This window comes from Gossypium hirsutum, chromosome A12, assembly GCF_007990345.1.
Source record: "Gossypium hirsutum isolate 1008001.06 chromosome A12, Gossypium_hirsutum_v2.1, whole genome shotgun sequence".
In the NCBI taxonomy this organism is placed as follows: Eukaryota; Viridiplantae; Streptophyta; class Magnoliopsida; order Malvales; family Malvaceae; genus Gossypium; species Gossypium hirsutum.
The window spans coordinates 4,843,919-4,856,621 of NC_053435.1; the positions used below are offsets into that span (position 1 = coordinate 4,843,919).

Consider the following 12,703-nt stretch of genomic DNA (forward strand, 5'->3'; position numbering starts at 1 on the left):
CATCAGAAATGATGTTCTAAAACTACCGTTTTTGACACTATTAAAAGCGAGTTGTTATAGTGGGACATTTCAAGCACTTTGTTTTCCATGCGCACATGAAGTTGTTGTGTTACTGATAAAATGTTGGGATTGTCGAAGATGACGGATATGTCAGTGCTGTTCTCGACATTGGCATGTAATATGGTGTTGGGGACGAAGGTGGTGTAAAAAAATATACCTACAAAAGGGGTTGATGCGGGTATGGTGGTGCATAATGTGGTGCTTGTGTAAAAATAACGGGGTTAGTGAAAGCACCAGCATAATATGAACCATATTAACTAGGAGGTGGTGCAGCCATCAATGTCATGTGTGGGGTTTAAGCTGATGATGACTCCATTGAGGCATGTACTCCCAACTTGGGATTCATATGGGGTCATCTTGGCCTCTTATGACGACATTGCCTAGTCCTTTCTTCATCCGACAGTAGATATGACTTACCGTGATGTCTAAACCATGTTATGTAAATAGAGAGGTCATCAAATTCGGTGCGAAAATTGGTTCGCACATAGGTATGAAATTGTACCTATGCTTCCAAATGTAGATATATTTCTCATGGACTTTCGCCCAATCTTCGTCTATTCTTCTTTGCAAGTTAACCTTGTACAGTTCTTCGATTTTTTGGGGTTATGGCGGAGTACTTTACCTAAACCTGAATTGGTGCATCACTCGATCAAATTTTTGCATCTCAGCCATCGCAAATACTATCAATGGAACCTTGACGTGCTGGATATTGCAATTGGCCAAAAATTCGGCTGAGATGCGTTCTTGAATTCTCGAATTAGCATATGGGATCCATTCAAACTATAGTACAAAATTATAAATTTTATGAAGTACTTAACATTAAATTTCAAATCCTTACGTAAATATTATATAATTTAAAATTTTAAAAACTAACATCAGCTTCTGATCGTTAATCTAGCAATAGTTGAATATCTTCGAGCTCGTCCGCTATATCCACATGACTCGCCTCATTGTTCTACCTATTCAAATAATATTTTATTTCAAAAATATAATAATGAATAAAATATTATGATAACTATATTATCAAATGAATTTTACTTTATTACAAGTGGGAAAGAATAAAGGGCATTTACTTAGTGACGTAAAAATGGTGGTCAGTAGCATGCCTATGATTGCAAAAGAGTATGCAACCACCAATTTTTTTTTATGGTTGTGTCATCTAACACTTCTCTCGATACAATGTCGCCAACATAGCTGATCCCCAACTGAGTTGCCCCATTTCTTTTAAGTCAGCGAGTTGTAATAGTCACCTTAAATGTACCAGATTTTAAGATTTATCGGGCATTAGAAGATCTACAATTAACCTTGGGATGAATGGTCGGGCGTATTGTTCCTTTTCAACAGCACTCACGGAGTTGTCGATATAATTGAAATATTCTTCCACCATTTCATCTCTATCCGACTACCAAAAAACTTGTTCGGCACCTTGCCTAATAGTTGCTCACAAATGTCGCAACAATCACCTATGACCACTGCCCCCGTAGCAATTGACCCTTCCACCGGTAGACCGAGTTATAAAGCTACATCCTTGAGTGTAATTGTACACTCATCACACGAAAGATGGAATGTGTGTGTCTCAAGTCTCCATCTTTCCACCAAAGCATTAATAAGTGTGGGATTTAATTTAGTCCCCCTTAGCATACGAGACACATGCAAGAAGCTTGCCTCTTACAAGTGTTGTTCAATAACACGCGGTGCCTTCGTAGTTAAATTGTGTATGTATGTCTCAAAAATTCGATCTTCGGATTTTGAGAGAGATTGAATGAAAACTTGAGCACTAAAAACTTGAGAGAATAGATGAATTGAGATAATTAGGAGAATGAGATTTGAATGTAAAATGAAGAAAATGGTTTAGGTTTATATAGCAATTAAACTCGCCGTTTCTAGCCATTGGAAAAAAAATTATCGTTGGACTTTTTTATCATTAGGAAAAGTTACCGTTGGCTGAAAATGCGTCCAACACACATTTTTTTTTCTCTCTCCAAAATCGGTCTATTTTCCTAAATAAATAAATAAAAATCAACCCAAAAATCATAATTTTTTTTCAAAAATGGCATATACTTCAATTTTCTCAAGATTAATATATTCGAAGATACATGAATTTTTTTTAACTTAATTGGTACCTAAACTTAGAAATCGGTTACTCTTTTTTTAAGTACCTGATTACTACCATTAAAAAACTGACGTGACACTAATAACTAATAAACAAAATAGCATGGTAGCATGTAGCGGCCTCACACTTTGACACGTGACAAAATTTCTTTAATAAATATTAACCTTTTTATTTTTATTTTCTTCTACGTGTCAAAATATAAAACCATAGCATGTCACCATGTTACTGATAATCAATACCACATATTTTAATGGTGTTAATTAGGTACTTAAAAAGTTCACCAAATTGACTTATGATTTCCAAAATTAAGGACCAATTAAATCCAAAATATTTAAGTACCAAATTATCAAGAAATTATCAAGTTCAATTACCTTGGTATATATTAACACCTGAAAAGAGGCCGAGGGAATGTAATTACAGGAACCCACTGGTTGAAGCCTTGCTTCCTCGTTGGACCAATCTTTGATTTTTATATTCTTCTCTCTTTTCTCATCTTTCTATTACTCTTCTTATGGAGGTGGCAAAGATTTCTCATACTTCCAAAAACTACTTCACTAAAAAATATTAGTATCTTCTTCAAATTACAATGCAAAAAAGCAAAGTTCAAAAGAAACAAAAAAACATATTACAACAACTAACACCACCTTCTCCAAACCAATCATTTGGAGCCAAGCGCAAATGACAACTTTGGCCGTAATTTGTTCTTTCCCAACAATTTCATTTGATTTAATCGTTCTTCCTCTTCCTGTTGTTTCTTCCTCTTCATTGCCTCTTCCTTTTGTCTTTGCAGCTCTTCTAGTTCCCGATATCGTTCCTCTTCTCTCCGCTGCTGCTCCATTGCTTCTCTTCTCTGAGTTTCTTCTACCCTCTTTCTGTTCTCTTCCAGCATCTTCTCCAACTCTTCGTTCTCTTTTTTTGCTACCTCCTGTATCAAATTATCAAACAAGGTTCATTACAAAATGACACCAAACATGTCCCACAACCAGAACAGTCTTTCCTTCACTCAAAATTAAAACCATGTTGTTTCTTTTTAGACTAGAGCTTCACCCTGCTCTATCCATTGCATAAAAAAGAATAACAAAAACAAACGACAGACCAGCATTCACATGACTTTTTTTTCTTTGATATTTAGTTTTACCTCTTTTTGCCTGGCTTCAAGAATAGCAGCTTCCTTTTCTTTCTCAAGTTGTGCAGCAACTTCATCATTAAGTCTTCTCCGTCCTTCCTCTAGTCGCTTCTGAATTTCCTGCTTGATTTCTTCTGAGTTCAATCTCTCTTCAACCTTCTTCTGAATTGCTTCTTCCACCCTCTTAGCAGTCTCTTCTTCTATCAGTTTCAATTCTGCTTCCTGTTGACGCCTGGGAAAATAAAATATAATGTCAAGCAAGAAATTGACACATGCATTCCGCAACTATCCATTACAAACGTCTTTCCAAACCAGACAAACACTACATAAAAACTGCTTACAAAGTCATTTTGATTTTTTTTTCTCTCTCACTAACTTACTTTCCTGATTCACCATGAACTATGATAAACGGGCAAACTAACCTTCATGACGACAAAAGCACTAAAATATGCTATGCTTTTAAGGCATACCTCTAATCGAACCTGATCCAAACAAAAGAGTTTCAAAACTGGTGAACATTAGATGCATCCAATCAGATCATCAAATATAACAAGTTGACTTATAGCAGTATCTTCCTTCAGAAAATCCTGTGGAGAAGAATGCCAAGTAACTTACTGCAATTTTATAACTAATCACCGTAGTACTTCAAACCTTGCGCCAAAATACATTTTTTACAAGACTACATCTTTTCATAGATATCCTCACATTTTAATGGATGGTGAATAAAAATGGTTCAAGTCAAAAACATTTAGTCAGAATGGCTATCCACGTAAATGTCCAAACCAACAAAGTTAAAACACTCAGACAGGGCAGAAATTTCTTTTTGCATGTTCTACAATGGTAAGCATATAAACTCTCTCTCTCTCTCTCTCTCTCTCTCTCTCTCTCTCTGTCTCTCTCTCTGGTATTTCTTTTTATTTTCCTCTGCTGTACAAAATAGTCCATCAACAGGTAACATGCAGTATAAGAGGGAAGGAAAAGGGGTTTGTGCACATGCAACTGAATACTCTTTTCCCAACAGGACCAAAATAAAAGCCAAAAAATAAGTTTTGATTTCCACAAGTGACAAGACCTGACAACCCAAAAAGGATCCGACTTTCATGGCTTCCTATATCACCTCAGCAGAGGAATTATCATAGGGCAATGACAAAAACTATCCAATAATATAGAAGCCTCCGATAAATCAGAACTGTAGAGAATCTAAACCTCAATGTGATTGTGGCCCAAAGATAGTAAACTCAATATATTTAGAAAATGTTGCAAAAATCAAGTAGACTTGATAGAAATCAAGATATCTAAAAGAACCATGAAAAGAAAAACAAAAATAGTCTGCATAAAGAAGATAATATTTTATATACCTTTTCCTCTCTTCCTCTTCTTTTTTCAATTTCTCACTAGCATTTTTGCGCTCTATTGACCCGAGACTTGGGCTAGATGATTTATGAACAGGAGACAATGAAGAACTCCTACTTCTTTGCCTCTTATAACACTTTGGAGTAGGAGAACGGCTTTTATGACGCCTTGTAATTGGAGAACGACTTTTGCGGCGGCGTGGACTAATAGAACGACTCTTCCGTCTGTACAACAACACAACTTATTGAGCCACAGCAATAGACTTTGGGCATCACTAGCTACATTAACTAAGAACACGGACAGCTCACCACCTTGCAGAATAAATACAAAAGCATATACAGTTACCTCATACATTGTTAAGATAAGCATTGAGCTCCATCTTTTATGACAGGAAGTAGATAATGTCAGAATCAAGCAACGAAAGGAACCCATCGACACCCATCACCTGCTCATTTCCCATCTCAAGTAATGGGAAGAAACTGTCTTTTTTCCTAAAGAAGGGCATGCTTCCTATAACTCTCATAGAACTCTATGTTTTGCTCCAAATGTACTTGTAGTTAGCATATTTCCATTTTAACAAGTAAAAGAACAGTTCCTCACGTTGAGCAATACACCATCAACTTACAATATTCAGCAACACTTCACAATAAGAATGGTAGTCATTAAACATAAATCTATAATCCTGAAGGTCCTCAAGGATGTCAAGCCGTGATGCCATCTGAACATAAAATATCACACGCATGCCAAAATGTAGACAACCAAAAGGTTCAACTGCATGGTAAAAGTGAAGCCAAAAGCACCAGGTGTACAAATTGCCAACACAATCCTCAACTGCAGCAGCAACTTCAATTTGGCACATTCAACTAACTTAATTGCACTCCTTACTGGATTCTTGGCTAGGATGCAATTCCAAAACAGAATATAATTGTAAACAACAAGCAAACTAGACATTCTTTCCAGTAAAGTTGAGGGAACACCAAAATATATGCAAACAAGTATGGGTTGTGTACAGATAAACTTGTAGTATTTGTATTTCCAATCCGCATGACAACTTTCAGAGTCCCAATCTTTCTTACAATAATCCTTACAGTTTCTTTTATGTTAACAAAATTAACATAAATAGTATTAATATAAACGGGATCACCTGCTATAAGAATAAGATGAATATGGCGATCGGCTTCTGTCCCTTCTGCTCCTCCTCCCATACCTATGCCCTGCGGGAGAGGGCGAATGTCTACGTCGATAAGAGGGTGAACGAGATCGTGATCTTGACAAGTCTCTAGGCATCTCCGATCAGTAAATTACCACAAAAATTGTTATATATGTGGTGCAAATCACACAGATTATAGCAAATGCTTCTCCTGCAAAATATAAAAATTTAAATTAAAAATTGACTTGCTAAGTCAATACAGTAAACCATTTAAAGGATTTTTCTTAAGAAAAAAGAGTACAACTGTATTAATCCTAAATCATATTGACCTGAAAATTCAATATTGCTGAGCTGAAAAATCAAAAAATCATCTTACTAGATCTTGTTATCAGCTTAGCAGATGAATATTTGTTTGTCAAGATCCCTTTCCTGCTATCATTTGTCCCCGTTAAACAAATAAAAGAAACCAAAAAGCAGTAAACTTAATTCATTAGAAGCAGCCCTAGCGCAGGCGTACCTTACCTGCGAATGAATATCAACGATCTCAAAAAGCCAAGCTTCGCATGAAACTGGATAGAACAAACCCCAAAAGCAAAGAGCAAATCGGAATGAAACTCAAACCCTAAATTGGAGAAATTAGACAAATATTGTGAACTTAAAGTCAAAAATAGCGAGCGAATTTTTTGATTAACAATTTAATTCCATTAATTAATTAGTCAAATTAAAGGAGTAAAAAAGTTCGTACCAGAAATTTTGTAGATTATGATGATACTATCAATTATCATCCAATATTTTCTTCTTCGCCTCTGTATTTATATCCTAAGACTAAAATCTCATAGCCTTTGATTTACATAAGTTTATATTCTCTATTAGGTAAAACTACCATAATAATCCTTGTATTATACTCTGGATTTCATTTTGATCCTGTTACTTCAAAAATGATTAAACTAGTCCTTGTACATTCGATCGATGAGCAAAATAGTCCATCCATTAAAATTGGGATAGTAAAAACGCCTCTCCAGTCCTTCTCCATTTCAAAACTGAGCAAATTGCTCCCTTTCAAAAAATTTGGAGCAATTTAATCTATATCAATTTCAAAAGTGAGCAACTAAGTATAATTAAGCACAATATTAATGTTTTTCGTCAATTGTACAGAATATTAATTGATATAGTAACAAATTTAGCCTTCGGTGGTTATATATTTTGTCATTTTGACCTTAATTCTAAAAAAACTCAACAAATTTAGCTTCAACATTTACACATTTACACAAATATTGCAAGATAAATTTCTTAAATTAGAATCAAATTAACAAAATGTGTAAACTTCGAGGGCTAATTTTTTTATTATACCAATAAAATCATGTACAATTGATGGGAAATATTAATATCTTGATTAATTATCCTTAACTGCTTACTTCAAAATTGACAGTATTAAATTTCTTTGATTTTTTTAAAGGAGTCAATTTGCTTAATTTCAAATTTGAGAAGAACTAGTGCAAGTTTTTTTACCAATTGTGACATTAAATTATTAATTTGACATTTTATGTATAAGCCAAAATAGAAAATTAACCCTGTTATTAGACGTGTCCAATCAAAATTTTAAACCCATTTGGTAGGCCCGGGCTCGGTCAAAAAAATGGACCTAAAACTTTGTCCAAGTTTGGCCTGGATAAAAATACTAAAACTCGGGCCTGGGCTGTCTACCAGTATTAATTTTTTATAATATTTTTAAAAATATAATACATCAAAAATACTAAAAACATTAAAATAAATGTTTCCCAACCAATTAAAAATAAATTAAAAAATAATATGTATATTTAAATAACACTAAGATAGGTGCAACTTAACAAGCAAATGACTCTAAAATAATAACAAAATTAACAATAAAATAAGAGTTATATAATATCCAAACAATAACAACAAAATAATAGCAACATAATAGTGAAATTGTAGCAAAATAGTGAAAAAAAAACAACAAGAAAATAACAACAAAACGATAAAAGAAACAACAAGAAAGCAGTAAAAAAACAAAAAAAAATTTGCATTTTTGGGCCGAGCCGAGCCCAAGCCAAAAAAGCCTTACCCAAGGCCCGATTCGTTTTCTATACAAGCCTTTTTTTTTTCTCAAGCTCATTTTTGGGCCTATATTTTTACCCAAACCCTCCTACTTTTTGGACGGGCCTTCGAGCCGAGCCGGGTGGCCCGACCCATGGACAGGTCTACATATTATGAATGCTATTAAGTGGATGTTCATTATAATCAATCTTTCACCTTTCATATTCCTTAACTCTTCACATTTCATCTCCTTGTAGCTCATTTCTTATTCATGTACTAGAAAAATGAGGAGTCTAATCTCCCTATATATATGTATAGGAGTATACTACTTGAAATTATGATGAAAAAGAAGAGGAATGTAATAGAAATTCCCCTTATTCCCATCTATTATTCTTGAGTTCTTTGTATTATTATTATTTCATAATATGTTATTAGCATGAGCTTGCTCGATAGTATTCACTATTTCATTGGAGAACAAGTAATTTAGACATATAACATCCTTGTTGAAGCAAGGCTCCTAAGGTAGGTGATTTTTATACGTGCTTGAAAGATTTTGAGATTTCAATATTCTTAATGAAATTTTTTTTAAAAAATGATGCTAATTTTTTTTCGTATTTAAGTATGAATTTATGTTTTATATATTTCATGGTATGCTTGTTTATGATCTAAGATTTTGAATAAGATTAAAGTATCAACAAATTGAATATTTTTGCTTAAATATGTATATATTTCATAGCATATGTTATTGATATGATTAAAAAATAGTAGCCATTTTTAAAATTTTTATTTTATTTGGTAACATTTATCAAATGTACTACGTTGTCTATTAGATTATTTCTAATAGAGCCACACCTGATTTGTGAGTATAAACGAATTTGACTTTTTACATAGACAAAGCAAAAATCATTGTTTTTGTCCAACATCATCTACATGAAGGATTAAAAGTGAAATATCTAATTGTGAAAAATCTTCTTGACTCTTGAATTGCATAATAATTTGAAAGAATGATTTGACAATTAGAAAACAATAATACTCTCTAAAGCGTGTTATGATTGAAATATCTTATGTGCTCCTGCAGTAGCAATATTGTGAAAAAGACTTTAAAAAGTATTTTAAAATGATCTCATGCTTTCTAGTGAAAAAGTCTTTATTCCTTGAAGTGAATGTAACAATACATAACAATTATGAAAAATCAAAATATAGAGATTGTGATTGTCGTAGTAATTGAGGATGTGGTTGGAGACGTACTAATAATTGTTATCATGGTGGTTATAATATGATGTGAGCATGGGAACGACCTTAGTTCCAAACGTGAAGGTTCCAATACTTGGAGATGCTTTGTACGTACTTATGGGACCAATTACGAAGGCAAGGGCTAGAAAGCTTAAAGAGGCGCTCAATGTTTTCTTACAAGCCATTTGTGCCAAATTGGAACAATCTATATTTCAATCTGAATTAAACAAGAAGCATCAACTTTGCAATGTTTTATCTATTGCTCAATAAGCATTTTAAGTCTATTTACCTTTTAATCAAATTTGCATTCATAAATAAAGTTGTTTTTATTTATTTATTTATGTTTCATTGAATGTTTTGTTGCATTCATAAATAAAGTTGTGTTTTCTTTACTTATGCTTCATTGATTGTTTTGTTACATTCATAAATAAAGTTATTTTATTTATGCTTTCATTGATTGTTTTGTTGCATTTATAAATATAGTGGTGTTTTTAATTATGTTTCATTGTTTGTTTTTGTTGCATTCATTTTTTTCGGTTATGCATTTGTTTGTTTAAATTATGAATTGAAGCTTTATTTATAGTGTTTTGCAGGTTACTTTTGTTGAATACCTTTCATCTCCAAACCAGAATTCAATGGAGGGAAGATTAAAGAATTCATCATTCAATGGAGATTCAATGGACGAATTTAATAAAGCATTCAAGATGGAAACTAAACATGACCTTTGGAAAAACAAGTGACTTTTCAGCAACCACGTGACTTTTAAAATTCCAGTCTTGAATATACACATTCAATGGAGAGGAAATTTAAAGACACAAGCATTCATTGTCTAAATTTAGTAGAAGGAAGACCTAAGGATTCACATATTTATTGGTCAGATTTAAGGGACGAAATATCAAAGGGTTCACATTCATTTTAAGTGACCATTCGGCAAGCCAGAGTCCATTTAATTGCCAACATTCAATATGGGAGTTTTGTGACTATTTGTGTGCTTCATGCATTCATGCATAATTAAGGAATTTAACTTCATGGCTGGTATTGGTTGTTCTATGCCTAAGAATAGACTATAAATAATAACTCAATTTGTACTTTGGGGATTGATGAATGAATTTGCATATTGTGAGATTTCTCTCTTGAGTTCTTTAGAACACACAAACCAAACTTGTCAAAGCTTTTTGCTTTGTGGCGTTCTTCTTCATTTCCTATACCTTTGGTTCTTGTTTCTTTTATAAACAACGGGTCGAGGTCTGTTTGATTCTAATTCTTGTTTCCAATTGTTTGTCGTTTAGAAAACGAGTCACGTTCTTTAACGTAGGCTCTTTTCTCATATAAACCTTTGTTTTCAAGATTTCTATTTTATTTCTTTCGTAACAAGTACCTGTTTAGAAATGATCGGGCATTCGAGTGACTTGTAATTCTAAACTGATTGCGAGCTCACATCATAATAGTGATACTTCTAACCACTAGAAAAAGAATAATAAGGAAAAACAAGAAAATTATGGTTAAAATATTCGAAGGTTATTGAAAATTTATGCTACCAATATGGTATGAAAATGCATTGGTCATGTACCTATCGTATGTTTAAGCATTTAGTAAAACTTTATCAAAGCATCCATTAAAAAAAGGGGAAATAATATTGAGATAAATTTCGTTATTCCAAAATGATGAAATGGAGGATAGTTATTCGGCAAAAGATGAAATTTTTTACTATGATGCTAAAGTTGACCATGCATACAAGGATAATTAATATGTTCTTAGTTTGTGTCAAAATTTCATTGGGATCCAAGCATTAAAATTAAATTGTTTGGTTTAAGAATCATTAGAATCAATGACTACTCGTCATTACAAAATATGTTTATAGTCACTGCTTATCATCCATGATAACCTAAGTTAGTTTAATCAACTTCTTTTGAAATTTGATTTGATTTCTAAAAAGAAGTTTAATTCATATAATTCTCTATTTGTAACTCTATGAATTTTTAAAACTCTTCACGCATTTAGTTAATGGGATTTTTATGTGGAGATAAATGTTTTTATTTTTTATTGGTTCATTTTTAATAGAATTGATTAGTTTAATTTTAATTTTGATTAAGATATATGATTATTGCAGAATGGGAGTAAAAGTACTTACTTGTTATGAGCTTTGGGATATCACCCAGTTTGAATAATTTTATGATTGAGGTGAACGTTAGTAAATGTTTAAATATAAACATTTATAGTTGTAAAGTTACTGACATTATAATATTTTGTATTTTTTTGGGTTAAGGTATATATATAAAAAAATTATCTAACCATAGTGATATATTAGTAACGTGAATTTATTATTTGTTATATATATTTTTTTGTTTATACCTATTCATTTTACTTTTATATGAATAATAAAGTTTTTGAAGATAAAAGTTTTTTATCATTCATGTAGAAATAAGTGTAAAAGTGTATATTATTTAAAATAATTAAGCATTCATTAAGGTTATATAATAAAATGATTGCATACTCCTAAAGAGCTAATATTGCATCAAATTGCAAAAAGCTCTTTAAGAGCTAATATTTTACCTCCTTGTGATGCAAAAATTTTGTAAAACATAATATTATTTTTCAGATCAAGAAGATATATATTGAAAGAAACCTTTATGTGTTATACATTAAAACCATAGATAGAAATAACATGAGATACTCATGTATTTGTATTATGTATATTCCCCGAAGGAATATATTACACTTTTATGATTGGCATATGAGATAGTGGAAAAAAGTTCATAGTGTTGGTATGACCGGTTAAACCATCTCGAGTAAAAAATGATGCAAAATAATTTGATGAAAATTTATAAGATTTTATTGAAGAATTAGAAGTTATATTTTAATAATTGTCATCAATACTAGTTCTTTGGAGAAAATATTGAACTAACACCAGCTAGAGTTAGAGGTCGATTGCATTTTTAGATAATAACCAAATAAAATATGAGCTCATGTATCACATGTGTGCAACCCAAAATTTACAATGTTATTTCTTAAAATAATTTGATTGTGCACTCTCTTTATAGTATGCAATTTGTGCTAACAACATTGGTGCAATATATCTCAAGCTTTATTTTCATAATTTTAGTTGGGATAATATTAAGTTGTCTATGATTATATATGTTACACTTAATGGTTAGCAAAACTATGCCTCCATTTAATTGTTTAAAAATTAATATAATAATAGCTTTATAGTAAGCATGTAATTTTATTTGTATCAAGCTAACATATAAGAAATATTTGTCTCGTAAGAATTGGCTTTCATTTATAAGCCAATAGATTTCATCTAAGAATATTTGGATGTACAATATCTATTTTATGTTCTACTATAACACACTAAGATGGTTCATCAAGTATAAAGTTGAGCAAATTTAGAATTTTCATTATATGTGAAAAAGTTGAAGGGTGATATATTTATAATTTTGAATAAGTATTGTCATGTTGCAATTTTTCTCCTTATTAAGGGGAGACAAGTTGGTTAAATAATTATGTCATCATTTTTTTTTGTTTTCATCACTGGTATTATGTGTACAAAGTTTGAAAGATAAAATTATTTGCTACACATGTTTAGTGATGACATTTAGAGATTGTATATACT

At 31.9% G+C, this 12,703-nt stretch overlaps 1 protein-coding gene across 10 annotated transcripts; it reads right to left on the reverse strand.

Moving 5' to 3' along the window:
- Positions 1-2,707: 2,707 nt before the first annotated feature.
- LOC107932107 (uncharacterized protein At1g10890) lies at positions 2,708-6,635 on the reverse strand. Of its 10 annotated transcripts, none has more exons than XM_016864058.2 (7): positions 6,548-6,635; positions 6,325-6,424; positions 6,132-6,231; positions 5,797-6,013; positions 4,658-4,876; positions 3,312-3,531; positions 2,708-3,098 (listed from the first exon to the last, which is right to left on the reverse strand). In XM_016864058.2, the coding sequence occupies exons 4-7, from the start codon at positions 5,937-5,939 to the stop codon at positions 2,832-2,834; spliced, it is 849 nt and encodes a 282-aa protein (XP_016719547.1). In that variant the 5' UTR covers positions 5,940-6,013; positions 6,132-6,231; positions 6,325-6,424; positions 6,548-6,635; the 3' UTR covers positions 2,708-2,831. The 10 variants fall into 10 exon arrangements, with proteins under 10 accessions (XP_016719547.1, XP_016719563.1, XP_040938465.1 ...); XM_016864074.2 differs by having other exon boundaries at positions 6,179-6,231; positions 6,548-6,633; XM_041082531.1 differs by having other exon boundaries at positions 6,179-6,231; positions 6,325-6,371; positions 6,548-6,623.
- Positions 6,636-12,703: the final 6,068 nt, after the last annotated feature.

Excerpts from the sequence above, each read along its gene's own strand:
- LOC107932107 (XM_016864058.2), bottom strand. The coding sequence starts at position 5,939 with ATGCCTAGAGACTTGTCAAGATCACGATCTCGTTCACCCTCTTATCGA. Across the intron at positions 4,877-5,796 it reads TCATCTTATTCTTATAGCAG|ACGGAAGAGTCGTTCTATTA; the intron begins GTGATCCCGTTT and ends GTTGTTGTACAG. Across the intron at positions 3,532-4,657 it reads GAAGAGGAAGAGAGGAAAAG|GCGTCAACAGGAAGCAGAAT; the intron begins GTATATAAAATA and ends TTATTTTCCCAG.